This window comes from Nannobrachium achirus (genome assembly GCF_963921795.1).
Source record: "Nannobrachium achirus genome assembly, chromosome: 14".
Classification (NCBI taxonomy): domain Eukaryota; kingdom Metazoa; phylum Chordata; class Actinopteri; order Myctophiformes; family Myctophidae; genus Nannobrachium; species Nannobrachium achirus.
Genome location: NC_137821.1, coordinates 49,999,756 through 50,020,921, shown reverse-complemented (window position 1 = coordinate 50,020,921; position 21,166 = coordinate 49,999,756). Strand labels below are relative to the sequence as shown.

The window sequence follows — 21,166 nt, the reverse complement described above, 5'->3', positions numbered from 1 at the left end:
GGGATATGGTGTTTTAAGTGTTTTCCTGGTTGTTAGTCACTTAACCACTCGAACAGTCGCATCCCTATTCGAACATTCGGTGAAAATGCGCGATCTAGCAGATCGGGCTATTTTCCATGGAGATAACTGAAAACAGGAGTGGGTCCTAGTATGGCCTCCAGTCAAATAAGTAAAGGGTTTACGAGGTCAAGCCTTTTTAAGACGTTGTCAGCATTTTGTCAAAAATAGCCCGACCTACAAGTGAGCTTGTAGCACGGCTATTTTCCACTATTTTGGAACGAAATGTTTAAGAGAATTGATATTATCGGCAAAACATCAATGTCGAGGTATTTGTTAAAAAGAAGAAACAAAAAGAAAGTCTGTGATATTTGTTTGTTTTTTGCCCATAATTTAAGCCCAGCCAATGTCGAGGTATTTGTTAAAAAGTAAAAAAGTAAAAAAGAAAAAAAAAAAAAAGAAAGTCTGTGATATTTGTCTGTTTTTTGCCCATAATTTAAGCCCAGCCCCCTTTACCCCAGCACCCACACTATCTCAACCTCGCCACCTTCGCCTCCCTCCGCGCCACGGTGCGGTTACTCCTCGCCAGCAGGCGGCTCCCGTCCCAGTCCCTCGCCGCCGCAGCCTCCCCCTCCCCCTCCACCTCCTCCGCTGTCCTGCCACCCCCTCCTCCTCCTCCCAACGACAGCCTCGCTCCTGTCCTGGACGAGTCCTGTCTGACGTAAGGCGGCCTGTCGACCGAGGCCTGTCCCAGGCCACGGTTCAGGGCCGGAGCGGCTGGCTGGGCCGCCTGGGGCGGAGGCGGCTGCTGCTGCGGCGGAGCAGCGGCACGCGGGAACAGCTTGGCGTCCAGCACGTCCTTGTACTGGATCTCGGGGCGGATCATCCGCAGGCAGGCCAGCCGCGTGGCGTTGTCCAGGCCCGGCCGGAGCTCGTAGCCCAGGATCTTGACCAGGCCGCTCTGGAAGGGCCGGATGGCCTTGTCGCGGATGCGCTGGGCCTCCACGGGCCGCCCGCCGTCGCGGAGGCACACGGCGGCCAGCGCGTCGCGGCGGGAGCGCAGCAGGGCCACCTCGCGGTCCATGCGGGCGCGGCCGAAGCGCTCCACCTCCTCCCAGAAGGTGCGGTTGAAGGCGGTGTACAGGTGCCAGTCCAGGGCGTTCCACTCGCGCAGCTTCTCGCGCTGCTCCGGCGTCAGCGAGAGGTTGGGCGGAGCCTTGGCCTGCAAAGGTATGATATATATTATTATTAGTATTATTATGTGTGAATTGTATAGGGTTATACAATTCAAATATGGCATAAACTAAAGAAGAAATGAAAAAAGTATATGAAAATACAACTAAAATAGATTAATACAACTAGTATGACTGCTGAAATAAAAGAAAGAAAGAAAGAAAGAAAGAAAGAAAGAAAGACAATTTCCAGTAGCAATAGTTCTAAACAATGATTTAATGATACATAGCATGCGAAGCCTGCGTAGTTAGTTCAGGCAGGTATACTCGAGAGGTTAAAGGGGATTCCAGACGGTACGCGGTCACCGCCTGCTAGTAATTCATTTTCAATGAGAGGCGGGCGGCTATTTCGTCCGCGCAGCGAAGTTTAGAGGCGGCGAGGCGAGCGGGCGCAGTCCCGTGAAAATCCCCGCGAGCGTGCTCGTTTGTGCATGCGTACGCGGGCGGTGAGAGATGGATTGTGTTCATCTTTGTGAAATACCGCGCAGCGTTTACTCAAAGAGCGAGTGTGTTAGTGTATCACCGCGGCGCGGTCCTCGCAGATCCAAGCGGGAGCCCCGGCGGCAACCGCTGTCCGTCTGTAGAGCGCCTTACACTGCATTGTAGTTGTATAAGGACACTACTTCTCACTATTAAGCCAGACCCTACTTCATTCGCTGACGTGGCAGTCAGCTGATCATTTGCCAACTACTTACCCAGCACCACCAGTAGGCTCTGCTAATTCTGTTCCCCATGGGGGGTGTTTATATATTTATATCTCCCTGCTCCTAATGGTTAATGATGTTCTTCTTCTGTGCTGCTGCTGAGCAGGGAGAAAATGTAGCAGAGCCAAACGCCACATTAAATGTGACATACACACTTGTGAGTTACCTGACTGAACTCTGCTCAAAAAAGGCATGGATTGAATTACTTTATACTTTCAAAAAAATAAAAAATAAATAATCAATACAATAATCCAATAATCTAAATAATAATTTAGATAAAAAATAATCTGATAATCCAATAATCACTTCCCTATGGTCAAAACAGGCCATGCATTGAATCATTGTATACTTTCAAACATCGTCAAAGAGAGTGAAATTAGCCGACCGACAAGCTCACAACCCGTCGCCATGCCACACGTTGTGAGCTTGTGGATCGGCTATTTTCACACCTCTTACAACAGATTGATTAAACTCATTCTCTGCAATGGGACAATTTTTTTTTTGTTCCTTTTTTATACACTGGATGGCGCTGTTCGCTAGCCTAATGGGTCACCAAATAGTTTCTGATTCCGGGATACGCCGTCTAATGACGTCATGACGTTACCGGAACCAAAACAGCCTTTCCCTCAAAGTTACTTTTTGGGGGCAGAGAAGGAGTTAAAACGGCGAATGGAAACGATTTAGACGCTTGTGCAAAATAATTGCGATTATATCAACTAATTGCGACTGGGGCAGTTTACGTTGATAACCTTACCTGCTGCCGCCCTCCTCCCACGGCCACGCCGGCGGCCACCGCGGCCGCCTTGCCCACCCAGGAGCCGGCCACGCCCCCCATGCCGCCCGCCATGCCGCCGCTGGGCTTCTGCTGCCGCGCGTTCAGGCTGAACGACACCACGGCGTCCAGCGGCCAGCAGAGGGCGTGCCTGAGCAGCACCATGGACTGGTCAAAGTACTCCGACACCAGGATGAGCTGGAGAGACAAAGAGGAACAGATCCACATGAACCATTGGCTGTCCCTTCCACGCTTTTCTCTTTTTCAGTCAACCTGCAGGGTCGAGACCCCAGAGAGGTCCCCAAAAGATTGTTTTACTTTTTTCTTTTTTTTTCCTTTTAACCCTGGTGTCTTGTACCCTTATCAAGTGAATTGAAGTCATAATGTAAGGACTTGAGACCTTTTAAAAAGGCCTACCTCAAGAAAGAAAAGGAAAAAAGACCATTACTGCATCAAAAGTAATCAACTATCAACTACTGTTCAAACATTGGCCAAACTGTAAAATAATATAAGAAAGAGGCAAACATTTTGTAAATAGCCGATCTACAAGCTCACAAGTTGTCACGACGCTCAAAAACCTTTTATTGGGGACCCATAAAATTTTGAGGCAACAGTAGCAAGGGCTGTAGTCGACAGTCACACAGCACTGCTTTACATACAGTTATTCAAATGAATTGAATTGAATCATTTTTGTTTATAAATGCCTCCTCATTGACCTCATATCCTCATTGACCTAATCTTAGATTACTGAGGCACTACACTGTCTCTATGAAGTGTTAAATGTGTAAAATCAGTCATTACGATGCCACCAAGGCCTGCCAAAATAAATTTCAGTTGACTAAATCAACTGTAGATTTAGTCGCCTAAAATCTTATGATATTAGGCGACTAAAATTAGACTAAAACTAAAACTGTTCAGGTGACTAAATTATGACTAAAACTAAAAGACATTCTATTCAAAAGACTATGACTAAAACAAAATCAAAATGTGCTGTCAAAAACAACACTGGCTTTGTGAGCTTGTAGATCGGCAATCCAGTGGTTCCACTGCTGCCGCCCATACCTTGAAGGCCCTGCGGACGGCCGCCTCGCCGCGGCTGGCCAGCGCCAGCGAGAAGTTGGCGTTGTGGTCCATGCCGAAGTCGAACCACAGCAGGTTGCGGGCGTAGTGGTTGTTCCGCAGGCGGGCGTCGTAGTAGCGCCGCGGCTCGTCGGCGAAGTCGCCCAGCCCTTTGGCCTTGCGGAAGGCCGGCGCCACCTCCTTGTAGTAGGCGAAGGAGGACTCGGCCAGCGCCACGGGGTCCCGGATGATGGAGAAGTAGAAGGTGTCCTCCGGCATCACCTTCTCCACCTGCAGGGGGAGACAGAGAGCACGTACGGTATGGGTGTGTTCGGATTGATTGAAGAATTTATTAGAAGGTTGCATAGGAAAAATACAGTTTCATGACAGTACAACTCACTGGTACAAGGTCAACTAAAAGGAGATCCTAGTAAGCTTTTCGGCTTATTTACACAGGAACCACTTTATGTATCTCATATAACATTGAAAGACAGACGGATAGAACACAGTACTTTGCATAGGATACCATCAATAACAAAAGGGGAAAAAAGGGAAAATAAAATAAAAAGAAAAGGAAGATATTTACAGTGGAAAAGGGGAGGTGAGTATGGGCTTAGTTTATTACAAGTTTCGAGTAGCTGCCATCTGTAAGTGACTTTTCAGACTTTTGAAGGAGGTTATGGATTTACACTCCTTTAGGGCGTTCAGTAGGGCGTTCCACATGTTAGTGGTATAGCACGAGAATTAATTTGTGCCCTTTTTAGATTTAAATCTGGGTTGAACGTGATTTGTGGAGCTGCCTCTGGTGTTCTGATTGTGGACATCCTTGACGTTCAGGAAGTATTTTGTCAGGTACATGGCTATCTTAGATTATTAGGCCTGGCACCAGTTTATAATCGCAATTCTTTTTTGCTGTAATAAACATAATCGTTTTCATGTTTGAACGACTCAGGTGCATATTGAACACGGGATTTCGACTACTTTTACTCAAGCAAAACATGCCAGTACTTTTTCCATCGTGGCACCTAGGTGTCATTGTTGCTTGATAAATGATCACAAGGGTGCAAACATTAACCGTGGTAAAGCAAACATAGCACTGCTATTCTGAGCAGGTGCAGAGGGCAGGGGACAGCCTTTCTGCTTTGTTCCCTTTGTTAATGTATTGCTTTGTTGAAAAAAGAAAAGAAAAACCTTGGAGAATGCAAGGCAGTGATTAGCCCTGTTTTCAAGTCAAGGACTCCTCTGATTGACATGTATTTGGCCGCACTGATTTATTTGACTTACTGATTGATTGAAGAGTTTATTAGCAGTGTGCAATAGAAAAAAGTACAGTTTCATGACAGCACAAATCATTGGTACAAGGTCAACTAAAAGGAGATCCTAGAAAGTAGGGATGCCCAGATCGGGATCGGGAGATCGGGATATGATATCGGGAGATCGGGGCCGATTTCAAAAGATCGGAATCGGGAGAACAATATCGGGAAGCACCTTGTCTTTATATATTAAAAGAATATATAAGCTGATGAGCTTTATTTTGTATTTGTTTTGATACAATGCTGCACTAAGTGAAAAAAGAAGCTTGGATAGAATGGATACTGTTATTTAAATAAAAAAAACAACCTTAAAGGACAACATAAAAGCATTTTTCTTTTCTTTTACCTTAATGCATTGCCGAAAGATCGGATCGGGAAGGATCGGGATCGAATCGGGAGCAAAAATATTTGATCGGGATCGGGATCGGGAGCAAAAAAACGCGATCGGGGCATCCCTACTAGAAAGCACTACGGCTTATTTACACAGGAACCACTTTATGTATCTCATATAACATTCAAAGACAGACGAATAGTACATAGTACTTTATCTAGGATAACATCAATTTCAAAAGCAGAAAAAGGATAACATCAATTACAAAAGCAGAAAGGGGGGGGGGGGTGGAAGCATGGGTGCTTAGTCTATTTACAAGTCTCGAGTAGCAGCCGCCCGAAGGTGACTTTTCAAACCGATTTTGAAGGAGGCCAGGGATTTGCTCTCCTTTAAGGCTTGTGGAAGGGCTTTTAAACTTTATATTGAGGACTCATAAAACTTTTCTGGGACCCATTTGAATGACCACCTGTGGGTCCCGGGACCCATTACATTGAAAACCTAGTAACAAGAGGGGACTTTTCTTTAAATATATATTTTTTTATGTATGCGTTTCCTTGTCACTGTTTGGTTCCCTCAAACTCACACTTATTTATCTGTGCCAATTTCCTTCTGCCTTCCTCCAGTTGTATGACACCAGTTTTTATTTTGTACGCAGATGTGTCTCTAATACATTCATTATGTGCGTGTGTATCTTGTAATCATGGTCTGAAATTAAGCATGATGTCATCTATCATTGAATAATGATGATTGATCTGTTTGTAACAGTGATGTAAAAGGTCACTGCCATGACTGTTGAACAAGCACTGATCCTTCCTGTCACCACACTGTCCTGATGACACACCATTATTATTCTGTGTTAATGACTATTATGACTAAATACTATGATATGATGTTGTTACTTTTAACTGCCTCGTTTCTTTCTTCCTTAAACCATGCTATGTTATGTACATTATCTGTCATTACGTCTAACTGACTGATGCCACTGCTACTTTATGTAAATGTCACCCCTGCCATGTTGATATCTAACCTGTTTTCCTTGTACAAAAAGGACTCCCCCCCACACTGTATTTGTATTATTATTATTTTTTACACCATAAGCCTGTGATGTGACAATATATTTGAGTTGAGCACCAAATTGATCAGCTCTGTGGCCTCGTGGTTAGAGTGTCCGCCCTTAGACTGGGAGGTCGGGTTCGATCCCGGGCCGAACGAAGACCCATGCCCTACAATACTGTTTCTCAACCAGTGGGCCCAGGGCCCTATATATATCGGGCCTTGACTTCTTGGTCAACACCAACAATGTGGGTTCATTTGAAACCTGTTGAGAATCACTATTCAAGACTGTTGTTATGGTGCTGAAGTTATGAGTGCATGTGTTGTGTGTGTGACGTGTACCTGTTGTGCACGTGAGTGTTGCGTGTCTATCCATAACTAGATATTCAACTGGATGTTCACAGACGGAACGAGATACTCATACTCTACATTCGGTAGAGAGAGGGGAAACTTTAGTCAAATGTATTGGTTTCTTCCTTGGTTTTCTTCCTCATACTGTACCTTCAATGTTCCTAGTGCCAAACATTGATTAATGGATTATCTTTCAAGCTTCACACATTTCAATCATGGTTTCTCATGAGAAACTGGCTGTAATTCAACTTTACGTTCAGTTGATAGAGATTTTAAATATGTTTTGCTTGTTTGTTTCCTTGTCATTAAACCTCCACCATCAGTTTGATACTCTTCCTCATACCTTCACCATTTGTTCACTTCAAACTGTGATGCATTCATCAGTGTCAGTTTACGTCTCTTTTCCACGAGTTAGATGACTCCATTGTTTTATAAAATGTTATGGTTTGTGATTGAGTCACGGGACAGCAGCTGTAGAAAAACACCATGTACAGTGCTCTTTCATAAATAAGTATATACATATGCAGTGATGTTACTAGGTTTTCAATGTAATGGGTCCCGGGACCCACATGTGGTCATTCAAATGGGTCCCAGAAAAGTTTTATGAGTCCTCAATACAATGTTTTCGAGCGCTGTGAGCTTGTAGATCGGCTATTTTCAAAATGTTTGCCTATTTCTTATATTTATTTTACAATTTGGCTAATGTTTGAACTTAGAACTACTAAAACTACTAAAACATGTGCCCCTAATGAATTCGGGCGCGCAAAATGGCGTCGGACGTCGGTGGAATCAAAACATTTACGTTTCTATCGCCTGTTTAAGACTTTCTATGTGGATTTTATTTGTGTTAACGTAGGGTAAAGTAGGATGCTTTCACCCATGAACAATGGTGGTGTCTGTGGAAAATGTTTTTCTTTTACCGCGACCCGGTAAATTATTTTAACATGGACTCCAATGGAGGCGCATCCCCGGGACCCCAGGACCATGACATGAATGAGTCCCTGGGCGACTTGAATGAATTTTTGATGTGGGATGCGCACGTAATGACATCACTGCATATGAATATGTTCCCCCAGTAATCTAAATTCTGTCAATACTCTCAACAAAGATATATCCGGGCATCCACAGCTGAATGGTTAGAGAGAGAGCCTTCCTGGGAAGCCAGAGGTCTCAGGTTTGATTCCAGGCCTCATCAATGTGTCAAAGTGTTTCTGAGCAAGACACTTGACCCCTAACTGCTCCCAGAGGCCCCGTAGTGCTCAACACTCCTGTTACTGTATTAATGAGCACATATGTTGCTGTATAATATGCTAATGTTGTTGGTTTTAACGTCCAGTGACAACTTTCCAGGACAGGCCTTCAGACGGCCGAGCTTCTAGTTATTGTTATTGCTAAAAACAATTCACATTTTACTTCTTCTCACTCAACATTCACATCATGAAAAAAAAGCCCTAACCCTAACCCATTTTACCTGGAAATTAAACCAAAACATAAAACCTCACCTGCATTGTTCCCCCCCCCCCCCCCCCCCCCCTGTAACCAGCTCCAAAAAACAACTTTGGACCTTTTCTCTTTGCATAAAATGTATAAATGTGCCCCTAGGGCCGCATTTGGGTCCCGGGCCACACTTTGGACGCCCCTGCCCTCCCATTTGAAGCATTCAAATCAACACGTTGAACCTCTTTCTTATCTAACAACGGTCCTGAACAGCTCTTCAGATCAGGATGAAAAACTCTCCTCTACTCTAAGGGTTCTCCTTGTCAGGGGTTTCTTCCCCCTCGCTGTAGATCTTTAAAACAAGATGTACTCCACACAGCGGACTGACCGCAGCCCCAGCAGGTCAGCCACAGCGTGTGCATTCTTTTAAACTCGGCCCATCAACATCCATATCGTTGTTGTCCAAAACCATCATTTTATAAATGATTTAAACTAGTGAAAACAGCTGATCTACACAACGCCTCGCACCGCAAGGCGCTGTGTGCTTGTAGATCTGCTGTTTTCACCATGTGCGACGGCCTTGTATGATGAAGCAGGGCTTTACATAAAAACAAAAAACATACACATTTGAAACTTGGAGATACGAGGTTTCTGCCCGACCGTGAATATATACTGTATATGTGTGCGTAATTGCTTGCAAGCCATGGGCACGCCAACATAATACGGGGGTGTAAATATCGTCGCTGTCGGGAAGAAAACCTTGTATCTCCAAGTTTCAAATGTCAGTGATGTCATTACTTGCGCATCCCGCATCAAAAACTCATTCAAGTCGCCCAGGGACTCATTCATGTCATGGTCCTGGGGTCCCGGGGATGCGCCTCCATTGGAGTCCATGTTAAAATAATTTACTTCTTCTACTTAAGTTGCTATATTAGTTTAGATAGTTTAATTTGTTTTTTAATGTATTGTGTAAGATAAACACTGTAAAGATTTATTATCAGTTAAACCTGGAACAGCTAAAAACTATTTTCACTAGTGGTTCTCAAAGTGGGGTCCTGGGTCCTTGAGGGAGTTCCAGGGGGTCCCCAGATAAATGATAGTTAGGAACCAAATAGAACTTTATGGGTCTGTATCTGTAACTCGGTGAACAAATGGAACCAAATGGACCTGTTCCATTTGTACTGGTTTGAATGACCACCTGTGGGTCCCGGGACCCATTACATTGAAAACCTAGTAACATCACTGAATGTGTAAGTTTCTTCGCAAAGTAGAGCCCTGCTTCATCATACAAGGTTGTCGCACAACAGTAGTGAAAACGGCTGATCTACAAGCACACAACGCCTCGCACCGCGAGGCATTGTGTGCTTTAAATGATTTTTAAAATGATAAATACAATACTGGCTTTCAAGCAGTTTCATGGGGCACACTTGAACCTTCTCAGGGGCACACCAAAGGTCTCCAGGCACAGTGGTTGAGAAACACTGGTGTAGTGTATCTTGTACACCAGACCCCCATCTGAAGAGGTTTTGTGCCAGGGTCCCCAGAAGTAAAAATGTATGTAAAATAAAAATAAAATGTACAAGCTTGCTTGTATATCTGCTACTTTTCAATAGCCTAAGTATAAAATATGGACGAAGTGGTTAAACTAATTGTGAAGCTATCTTATCTACTTCTGCTGGGGACTCCCTGAGTTGTGTTCACACCGCGATATGCATACATGACAACCAATGGCCACGGCCCGTCCAATGCAAATCCACACTATGCAAACCCAGCCAGCAGCCAACACACGAAGCTCCATGTTCGTTGCATTACAGCTCACTTTTTTGTTGGCGTTGTGTGTGTGTGTGTGTGTGTGTGTGTGTGTGTGTGTGTGTGTGTGTGTGTGTGTGTGTGCGTGCGTGCGTGCGTGCGTGCGTGCGTGCGTGCGTGCGTGCGTGCGTGCGTAGGCCTGTCACAAGTATTACATAATCTTCTAATTGCAGTTATTTGACATAATCGCAATTCTTTTGTCATAATCGTCATAATCGTTTCCATGTTTAAATGTTCATATATTTTCAAACTTTTCAAAAATAGTGGAAATAACAATGTGTCACGAGCTTGTAGATCGGCTATTTTCTCTATAAATGTTCTCTTTTTTTAAGTATAAAGTTGTCAAATATGTCAGTAATTTCTTTGTATATTTAGGTTACGTGTCAAATCTGCCATGTGCAACTTCAAAGCCTACAAGCCAGACAGAAATGCAATTGTCAACGACAACACAATTAAATCGTTAATTGCAATTATTAGAGTGACCGGCTACTTTTGGCTAAAGTTCTCAGAATATGGACACTAGGGTTCAAGTGGTTAATATAAAAACAAAAAATCAAACCGCGGTTCGAAGTGAAGCGGTGAATTTTTATTCTATGTGTTCTAGAGCTATGAAATCTGTGTTCTAGATCTATACTTTCTATGTGCTTTGGTTCTATATTTTGATGAATTCTGAATTAATTAATGCTTTTGTCTGGAGGGCCAAATTGTCATGTGAAGCTTAACCAATCCTCAATTCTGTATGTACGGGACATGTACGGGACAGACAAAGCCACTCCTTGAGAATCTATGGGAATCCTCAAAAAAACATGTAGGGGACAGACAAAGCCACTCCTTGAGAATCTATGGGAATCCTCAAAAAAACATGTAGGGGACAGACAAAGCTACTCCTTGGAAGCGGCTTTCACCGCTTAAAAAAAATAAAACGAGAGCGTCTCCTCACCTCAGGCCTGTTGAAGCGCATGTGGTTGCCCATGAGGTGGAACTCCACGGCGCGCGGCCCCCGGTAGCCCTTGACGCGGTGGGCGTTGAAGGGCAGCGGGTAGCCCAGCTGGTAGCCCACGGGCAGCGCGAAGCGCAGCTCGCGCTCCTCGCCGAAGCGGTACAGCATGTTGAGCACCGTGCTGCTGGCCGTCTTGTGCGTCTTCAGGAACATGACGTGGGTGTGCGGCCGGCACGAGCCCAGCGCCGCCGCCCCGCCCTCGGGGGACGAGGAGAAGAGGGCGCCCCGCGCCGCCGGCTGGACGCTGCTGCAGACACAGAGACAGAAGAGACAAGAGAGGGTCAGTTTTAACTAGAGTTCTCAACAGGCCTGAACATTAAGGCCCAACCTTAACTGGGCCCTAACTGGGCCAGCCTGAGGCCCTACCCAGCCCGACTAATTAGCATACATTTTAGGCCCTACCTGGCCCCTGGGTCGGGTCGGGTATGGTCAATTTTGGAAAGAATTTGAGAACTCTATCACAGAGTAATAGAAACAAAATAATAATAAAAAATAAAAAATAACACCAAAAATAAAATAAATCACACCAGTTTAGCATACATTGTAGGCCCTACCCTACCCTACCCTACCCTAAATGTTGGGTCGGGGCAGAACTTATTTTTAACAACCTCATTGGACGAGTTAGAGGACCAACAGTCAACAAACCACAGTGCACGCAATGGGAGAAGCTGCCAATCAGAACACTTATTTGCTCGGCCCAGTGGATGGGATATATATATATATGTATATTTTTTTTAAGCAAACATTTGTAACTCAAATATTTGCTTCTGGGGGGGGGGTCCCCGATACATAATATATCGAGCATCTAATTCTAGGGGTCCTTGACATGAAAAAGAACCACTGACAGAAACATGTTTTTCAAAAACCTTGGAAGTATTTACTAGAAGACAGAATCGGGTCAAAATATTCAAAGACAAATTCTCAAGATTTTTCAAAAATAGCAGATCTACAAGCGGTCTACAAATACGTTCCTGTTAACCACAGCTTTGAACCAGGATGTGGACTGCACACGCACACACACGCACACACACACACACACACGCGCACGCACACGCACACGCGCACACACACACACACACACACACACACACACACACACACACACACACACACACACACAGAGAGAGAGAGTGAGCGAGCGAGCGATAATAACTAGTTGGCTATCAACGTGTTCTTGTCTTGTTATCGCGTAGCAACAAAGCCGCCGCTGAGCCCCCTATGAGACGTGCACACTGCTGCAGCGTGCTGGCTGCAGGCTGGAACACAGCTGTGAACAATAACATTACATTAGCACACGTCTTCTTATCAGCGCGTCAAAGCACCGCTGGAGGAAGTACTCTCACTGGTTTTACTCTCCTAAGTAAAGTAGCAATACCGCTACGTACAAACAGTGACATTTTAAGTACGAACATACTGGTGTTAAATTGTACCCATTTAGAACGGGTACACATTATTGTGTATCATTATACTATGCTTTAACTGTTGAAAAATAGCAGATATACAAGCTCACAGCGCGGCACCGAGTGCCGCGCTGCGAGCTTGTAGATCTGCTATTTTTGAAAAATCTTGAAAATTAGAATTTTGACCCGATTCTATAAGTGTATTTTGAATCCTTCTAAGATTTTTTGAAAAACCTGTGTTTCTATGTCAGCAATCTGGCCAGCCATCGTCAAAGAAAAGGTCCTTTTCACTTAACTGGAGCTCAGTTAGTCTGTTCTTGAGAGACTACTATGTCAGTGGTTCTCAAACCTTTTCATGTGAAGGACCCCCAAAATGATATCTATTTGGCCACGGACCCGAATCTCAAAATATTTAGTTCCAGGGACCACCCAGAAGCAAAATTTGAGTTAAAACGTTCGCTTTGAAAATACATGTATTCAAAGATTTGCACACATTTTCACGACGAAAATAGCAGATCTACAAGCTCGCAGCGCGGCACTCTGCAAGCTTGTATATCTGCTATTTTTCACTGGTTAAAGCATTCAATAATTCTATGCCTAAAGGAGTAGTGCGGACAAAAATTACTTATTTTCTCAGCTGTGAACAATAATAACATCACATTAGCGCACATCTTATCAGCACATCAAAGCACCGCTTGAGGAAGTAATCTCACAGGTTTTACTCTTGTAAGTAAAAGTATAAACACTGCTATGTATGTAGAAACAGTGACATTTTAAGTACGAAAGTACTGGTATCAAAATGTACTTAAAGGAGTAGTGCCAGAGGTGGAAAAAGTACTCACATTTTGTACTTAAATAAAAGTATCAATACTCCACTGTAGATGTACTCCATTACAAGTAAAGGTCCAGAACTCAAAATGTACTTGAGTAAAAGTATGAAAGTGTTGGCATCAAAATATACTTAAAGTACCAAAAGTGAAAGTACAAAATGTTTGAAAATAGCAGATCTACAAGCTTGTAGATCGGCTATTTTCAAATAGCCAAGGTATAAAATAGTACTAATCTGGTTTCTGTATGTTTTATAATATTATAATTTATACCTGCAAAGTAACTAGTAACTTAAGTTTTCAAATAATTGTAGTGGAGTAAAAGTACAATATTTGCCTCTGAGATGTACTGGAGTAAATGTAAAAGTACTGAAAACTGGAAATACTCAAGTAAAGTACAAATACCTCAAAACTGTACTGAAGTACAGTACTTAAGTAAATGTACTTAGTTACTTTACACCACTGAGTAGTGCGGCCAACAATGACTTATTTTCTCAGCTGTGAACAATAGCATCACATTAGTGCACATCTTATCAGCACGTCAAAGCACCACTGGAGGAAGTAATCTCACAGGTTTTACTCTTGTAAGTATAAATACTGCTATGTAACAGTAACATTTTAATTAATTAAGTACGAACGTATTGCTATCAACATGTACTTTAAGGAGTAGTTCAGCCAAAAACCATTGTTTTTATCGTATTCATGGGTTTCATTTGTAGTCCTACACCGGCCATGTTGAGGACCAACACAGGTGTTCTGATTGGCGTAGCAGAACAGCTTGGAGGTCTGCTATTCTCTGCACGCAACACTGTCGCGGGACGGAGAATAAATTAATTAGGCTTGATCATGGGCTGCAGCTGCTGTGATCTTAGACACGACACACTGGGTGCGTTTATATGCACAGATGTTGTTACGGTTTCGAACCCTTCACCTCCACCTTCTACCTCTAGAGTGCGCCAGTGCACTATCCTCACACTGCCACCTAGACACTCAGGCTCAACTCAGTGTTTTTCCACTCCGGTGATGAGCAGGCTGGGTGTGGACAGCACACCTGCTCCCATTCTCCAATCAACACCAGAGTCTTCAAGAACCCTAGCTTCACCGCCACTCCTCGCCAGAACTTCCCAAAGAATTACCTGGCAAGTATTAGCTGAAGCTACATTGTTGCTATCCGTACTCTGTAGAGCTTTTCTGCCTTTTTGCTACAAGCACCTAATCGTTTTTCTCTCACTCTCCAGACCTGGATACCTGCAGTGCCATTACCTGCCGTCACCATTGTTCTGGATCGTTTGTTTGGCTACCGACCCACACGCCTGGACTCAGACCACTCTCTTGGATCTCCCTTATATTAAGTATAGTTTTATATTATATAATATCTACATATATATACTAATACATCTTGTGCCACTATTGTATATGTATAATATATATTGTAGATTTATATATTATATCTATACATTTGTGTTCCTGCTTTTGAACATTAAAACGCCCTGTGAGGCCTTAACTCCTTCTTGACTCCTGAGTGGTTGCATACGGGTTCAAACTCAACCAAGCCTTAACAGAAGTTCTGGCCATGACAAACCCAGCACCCTCAGGAGGTCAGCCTCCACTGCAGTCATCTCCACCTGGGCTTCTTACTGACCCTGCCCGTGCTATTCGACGCCAGGAGCAGGTGCTTGCTGAACATGCTCGCCTACTGCAGGAGGCCTCAGTAATGGTGCACGATATTTCTACTGAACAGCAGACCCAGTCACAACAGCTCCAACAAGTGTTCAACGAACAACAGGCTTTACTAAAGCAGATGCAGACCATGACCACCCAGTTGGCCGCTCTTAGCACCGCAGCCCCATCAGCTTCTCAGATTCAAGGCGGTGCTCCTTCGGCTCCATCCCACACTCCTGGGCCTGTCGTCCAGCCTAGCAGGGAACCAAACCTGGCCAGCCCCAAGCCCTATGATGGGGCATTTTCCGATTACCGTGGGTTCATGTTGCAGTGCAACTTTGTCTTTGACCTGCAGCCCAGTATGTTTTCCGTCGATGCAGCCAAGGTAGCCTACATCGCCACCCATACCACCGGTGAAGCTCTTTGTTGGGTCCAGTCTTTCTTGAGCTCCAACCCTGGGGCAAGACTCAACTATCCAAACTTTGAGGAGGAGTTCAAGAGGGTGTTTGACCACCCCATCGCTGGTCAAGATGCAGGCTCACAGCTCCTTCACATTAAGCAGGGCTCCCGCACTGTTGCTGCTTATGCTATTGAGTTCCGCACACTCGCTGCCAGCACAGGGTGGGAGGATTCCACCCTGCGCTGCATCTTCCGAGATGGCCTCACCGAGACGCTGAAGGACGAGCTGGTTCGAGATAGGCCCACCGACCTTAACAAGCTCATCAGTCTCGCCATTGACATAGACGAACGCCTCCGGGAACGCAAGAGGACCAGAGGCCTTTGCATGTACTGTGGACTGAAGGGCCATCTGAGGGAGGACTGTCCAAAGCTACCAAAAGATTAGGCTCACTGGAGGCCAGGGGATTCCAGGTGAGCCAAATCTCTCGTTCCCCTACATCCACCAACCCTGCCAAGTTCAAGGTCCATCTTTCCTGGCAGGGGGGTTCTCTCTCCGTCTGCACTCTCATTGACTCTGGCGCCGATGAGAGTTTCATCGACCTCCAATTGGCCACTCAGGCCAACATTCCCCTCATTGCCCTAAATGAACCCATTCCAACTTTTGCTCTTGATGGACACCAGATTGGCCTTATTACACACCATACTCAACTCCTCAAGATGACCGTGTCCGGTAACCATGTCGAGGAGATTCGTTTCCATGTGTTACCATCCCCTGGCACTCCTCTCATCTTAGGCCGACCCTGGTTGGAGTTGCATGTCCCCCATGTGGACTACAGCACGGGACGCATTCTCAGTTGGAGCACTGCTTGCCATGCCCGCTGTCTCCGCGCTGCTACTCACTCCTCCTCAGTGTCTCCTGTTGACACTCCTTCTCCTCCTGACTTGTCTACAGTACCGTCGGTCTACCATGACCTGGGTGAAGCATTTAGTAAGGAACGAGCCCGCTCTTTGCCTCCCCATCGTCCTTACGACTGTGCCATTGATCTCCTCCCGGGCGCAGCCTATCCTGCCAGTCGGCTGTACAATCTATCCCTCCCTGAGAAGGCGGCCATGGACAAGTACATATCTGAATGCTTGGCCGAGGGCCTCATCCGTCCTTCCCGGTCCCCGATGGCAGCAGGTTTCTTCTTTGTCAAGAAGAAGGGTGGAGACCTTAGGCCGTGTATCGACTACAGGGAACTGAACAAGATCACGGTGAAGAACAAGTACCCTCTTCCCCTCGTCAGTTCCAACTTCGAACCTCTGCAGGGGGCTTCCATCTTCACGAAGTTGGATCTCCGCAACGCCTACCATCTCGTTCGGATACGTGAGGGGGATGAGTTCAAGACCGCATTCAAGACTCCACGGGGGCATTACGAGTATATTGTCATGCCTTTCGGTCTTACCAATGCCCCTGGAGTTTTTCAGGCATTGATGAATGATGTGCTGAGGGACATGCTGGACATCTTTGTGGTGCTCTATCTTGATGACATCCTGGTGTTCTCCAGAGACGCTAAGGAACATGTCCAACACGTACGTCAAGTCATCCAACGCCTCCTGGAGAACCGCCTCTTCATCAAGGCCGAGAAGTGCACCTTCCACGCTCCCTCTGTGGAATTCCTGGGTTTCATCATTGAGATTGGGCAGACTCGGCCAGACCCACGGAAGGTTCAAGCTGTAGTGGAGTGGCCTAAACCTTCCAACCGGAAGCAGCTACAAAGTTTTTTGGGGTTCGCTAACTTCTATCGCTGCTTCATTCGAAATTACAGCAAAGTGGCAGCCCCCCTCATGGCTCTCACCTCCTCTCTGCGTCCCTATGCCTGGACACCTGCAGCTAACGCAGCCTTTGATGCCCTCAAGAAGAGATTCACCTCTGCACCAATCCTGCTCCACCCAGACCCCTCAAGGCCCTTTGTAGTGGAAGTAGATGCTTCTGACACAGGCGTTGGAGCAGTTCTCTCACAACAGTCTGCCTCAGATGAGAAGCTGCATCCCTGTGCTTTCCTCTCTCGAAGGTTCACACCAGCTGAGGAGAACTACGACATCGGCAACAGGGAACTCCTGGCTGTAGTGGAAGCCTTCGAGGAGTGGCGCCACTGGTTAGAGGGTGCAGAGTATCCCACCACTGTCTGGTCTGACCACAAGAACCTTACCTACATCAGGTCAGCTAGGCGTTTGAACTCCCGTCAGGCACGCTGGGCCCTATTCCTTGGTCGGTTCAACTTCACCTTGACGTACCGGCCAGGTTCCAAGAACACAAAGGCTGACGCCCTGTCTCGGATTCACTCGGCGGAGAGAGACCCTGTTACTCCAGACACCATCCTCCCTGCTTCCCAAGTGGTTGGTGTAATTACCACTAGGCTCGAGGCAGCGGTCAGGAGGGCTCAGCGCACCCAACCGGATCCAGGAACTGGACCCCTCAACCGACTGTACGTTCCGGATGCAGTCCGGTCCCAGGTACTCCAGTGGTGCCATGCCAGCCGTGAAGCTTGTCATCCAGGGATCCATCGCACGCTCTCTTTTGTACGCCGGCGATTCTGGTGGCCTACTGTGGTGGCAGATGTCCGGAGGTTTGTCACCGCCTGCACGGTGTGTGCTCGAGGCAAGTCATCCCATCAGTCCCCTGCTGGTCTCTTGCGTCCCCTTCCTGTCCCTGGTCGTCCTTGGTCGCATATCGCTCTGGATTTCGTCACCGGTCTTCCCCCCTCCATGGGCAACACAGTTATCCTCACTGTGGTAGACCGTTTTTCCAAGGCGGTGCACCTCGTAGCTCTCCCTAAGCTTCCTTCATCCAAGGAGACAGCTGAGCTACTCATGAAACACGTTTACCGCCTTCATGGACTCCCAGTTGACATCGTCAGTGACCGTGGTCCCCAGTTCACCTCCCAGGTCTGGAGGGCTTTTTGTAAGGGCATCGGTGCCACCGTCAGTCTCTCCTCGGGATTTCACCCCCAGACTAATGGACAGGCTGAGAGGGCCAATCAGAACCTGGAGGCCGCCCTCCGGTGCGCTTCTGCTCTCCATCCGTCCTCCTGGAGTAAGGACCTGCCCTGGGTTGAATACTCATTGAACACCCATGTCAGTTCTGCCACTGGCATGTCACCTTTTGAGTGCTCCCTAGGATACCTGCCTCCCCTATTTCCGGCAGAGGAGACTGAGGCCGCAGTCCCTTCTGTGCAAGCCCATCTTCAACGATGTCGCAGAGTATGGAAGACTGTCCGTACAGCTCTACTGAAGTCCAACACCCGTGCTTGTCGAGGAGCCAACCGTCGGCGCACCAAGGCCCCGCAGTACCGAGTAGGTCAGCAGGTGTATCTCTCATCCTCTGACCTTCCACTGCAGGTGGAGTCCCGGAAGCTGGCACCTCGGTTCCTAGGACCGTTCCCTATTGAGCGCATCGTCAATCCGGTTGCAGTGCGCCTCCAACTTCCCTCCTCCATGAAGCGAGTACACCCAGTCTTCCACGTTTCCAAGGTCAAGCCTGTAGCGTCATGCCCCTTGACACCTCCACCCCCTAAACCCCCACCCCCTCAGATGGTCGATGGGCATCCCCAGTGGACAGTGAGGCGGCTACTGCGGGTGCGCCGTTATGGTCGTGGGTTCCAATACCTGGTTGACTGGGAGGGGTATGGGCCGGAGGAGCGCAGTTGGGTTTCCCGGAAACTCATCATGGATCCTGAGCTTCTACGGCAGTTCTACAGAGATAATCCTGATGCGCCTGGCAGGTCGCCAGGAGGCTCCCGTAGAGGGGGGGGTCCTGTTACGGTTTCGAACCCTTCACCTCCACCTTCTACCTCTAGAGTGCGCCAGTGCACTATCCTCACACTGCCACCTAGACACTCAGGCTCAACTCAGTGTTTTTCCACTCCGGTGATGAGCAGGCTGGGTGTGGACAGCACACCTGCTCCCATTCTCCAATCAACACCAGAGTCTTCAAGAACCCTAGCTTCACCGCCACTCCTCGCCAGAACTTCCCAAAGAATTACCTGGCAAGTATTAGCTGAAGCTACATTGTTGCTATCCGTACTCTGTAGAGCTTTTCTGCCTTTTTGCTACAAGCACCTAATCGTTTTTCTCTCACTCTCCAGACCTGGATACCTGCAGTGCCATTACCTGCCGTCACCATTGTTCTGGATCGTTTGTTTGGCTACCGACCCACACGCCTGGACTCAGACCACTCTCTTGGATCTCCCTTATATTAAGTATAGTTTTATATTATATAATATCTACATATATATACTAATACATCTTGTGCCACTATTGTATATGTATATATATTGTAGATTTATATATTATATCTATACATTTGTGTTCCTGCTTTTGAACATTAAAACGCCCTGTGAGGCCTTAACTCCTTCTTGACTCCTGAGTGGTTGCATACGGGTTCAAACTCAACCAAGCCTTAACAGATGTATTCCACTTATATTCGGAATGACTTCTCATTCAGAATAGAAATGCTCATATAAACGTTTAGGAATGGCCATTCCGGTCTGACCCGAATGAATTTTCATTCTGGTCTGAAGAGGTGGTTTATGCCGTTTCAATCGGGATACATTTGTCATATAAACGCTCCAATCGGAATGAACTGCTGTCTGTAAACGACAGTGGAATGAGGGATACTTGTATTCAGGTCCCATGTAAACGGTTGGGTATGAAGCTCTATTCGGAATAAGTTCATTCTGAATGCCATTCTGAATGTGCATATAAACGCACCCACTGTGAGCTTGCTTAGCCTGGCTATATGGGCTAAAGGTAGGCCTACTAATAATAAAATAATAATTTATATTGAATGTAGGGCTGGGTTCGGTAACCGCCGTACCGCCGTATCGCGGTATACCGCGGCCTACCGCGGTGTCAGGGTCCTTACCGCGGTCAAAAAAGACAAAAAATAGGCTATTTTTATTGAGAACGAGCGAGTTTTAAAACGGGGGAGAAGCGAGGACCGCATGCGCTTCATGCCGCTCTGCTCTGGGCCGCGCACCATATGTTTGGAACAATTGGAAGCTTGGCCCGTCACAGTCTCCGACAGAGAGTGAGACACAGTAGACTAGACACTGGAGCAGTGCAGTAGCCTCGTAGCGTCAGCAGACAGCAGCGTTAAACTTTCTCCATAATCCACACGACACAACTCACACAAGTATGTTTATACATACCTCGTGGCCGTTTCTTTTTTATTCATACAGGCGGAGCGCGAGGACTAAAACCGAAAATGAAACCAGCGCTAGACGTGAGTAGGCTACTTTTACAGTAGCGCGTGTGCCCGTCGTTGTTCGACTACAACCTTTTCTGTCAAGTCTGGTAACTAAAACCTGTTTACTATGTTTATATCACCACTCAATCAATGCGATTTGAGACGTGAGTTTGCATAATCACAGACCGTACACAATCACTATACCCGTCTCATCTGGTTTGTTCACAAACAACGTGCAGTGTCTGAAGCCCCAGTAGCCTACCAGTGGCGTCAGTTCAGAAAAAGCTAAGGTATGGCAACATGACAGACACCAGTCATGTTGCCATACCTTAGCAACAGGCACGATGAAAGTACATTTTATTATTTCCCCCTGTAGCCTAGGTATGGCAGGTGCCATAGCTTGCCATACCCAATTGACGCCTCTGTAGCCTACGTTACTATAGTAACCCGACACTGCAAAGATCTACAAGCTCAGAACGCGTTGCGAACGCGATGCGTTGTGAGCTTGTAGATCTGCTACTTTCAAAAGCCAGACCCACTGTGCTGTACGGGGAACTCGAGCAGTCGGGCTTATAGGACCGTGGAGAGAC

General features: G+C 46.4%; 1 protein-coding gene across 1 annotated transcript in view; it reads right to left on the bottom strand.

Annotated features, from left to right (window-relative positions):
• Positions 1 to 526: 526 nt before the first annotated feature.
• Positions 527 to 21,166, bottom strand: part of gal3st4 (galactose-3-O-sulfotransferase 4) — a gene marked incomplete at both ends in the record, with an annotated part of 79,239 nt that continues 58,599 nt past the window's right edge. Inside the window, 4 exons of the mRNA XM_080741667.1 lie at positions 527 to 1,219; positions 2,688 to 2,903; positions 3,768 to 4,055; positions 10,999 to 11,305. Of these exons, the coding sequence (XP_080597793.1) occupies positions 527 to 1,219; positions 2,688 to 2,903; positions 3,768 to 4,055; positions 10,999 to 11,305 (1,504 nt within the window). The remainder of the gene's footprint in view (positions 1,220 to 2,687; positions 2,904 to 3,767; positions 4,056 to 10,998; positions 11,306 to 21,166) is intronic.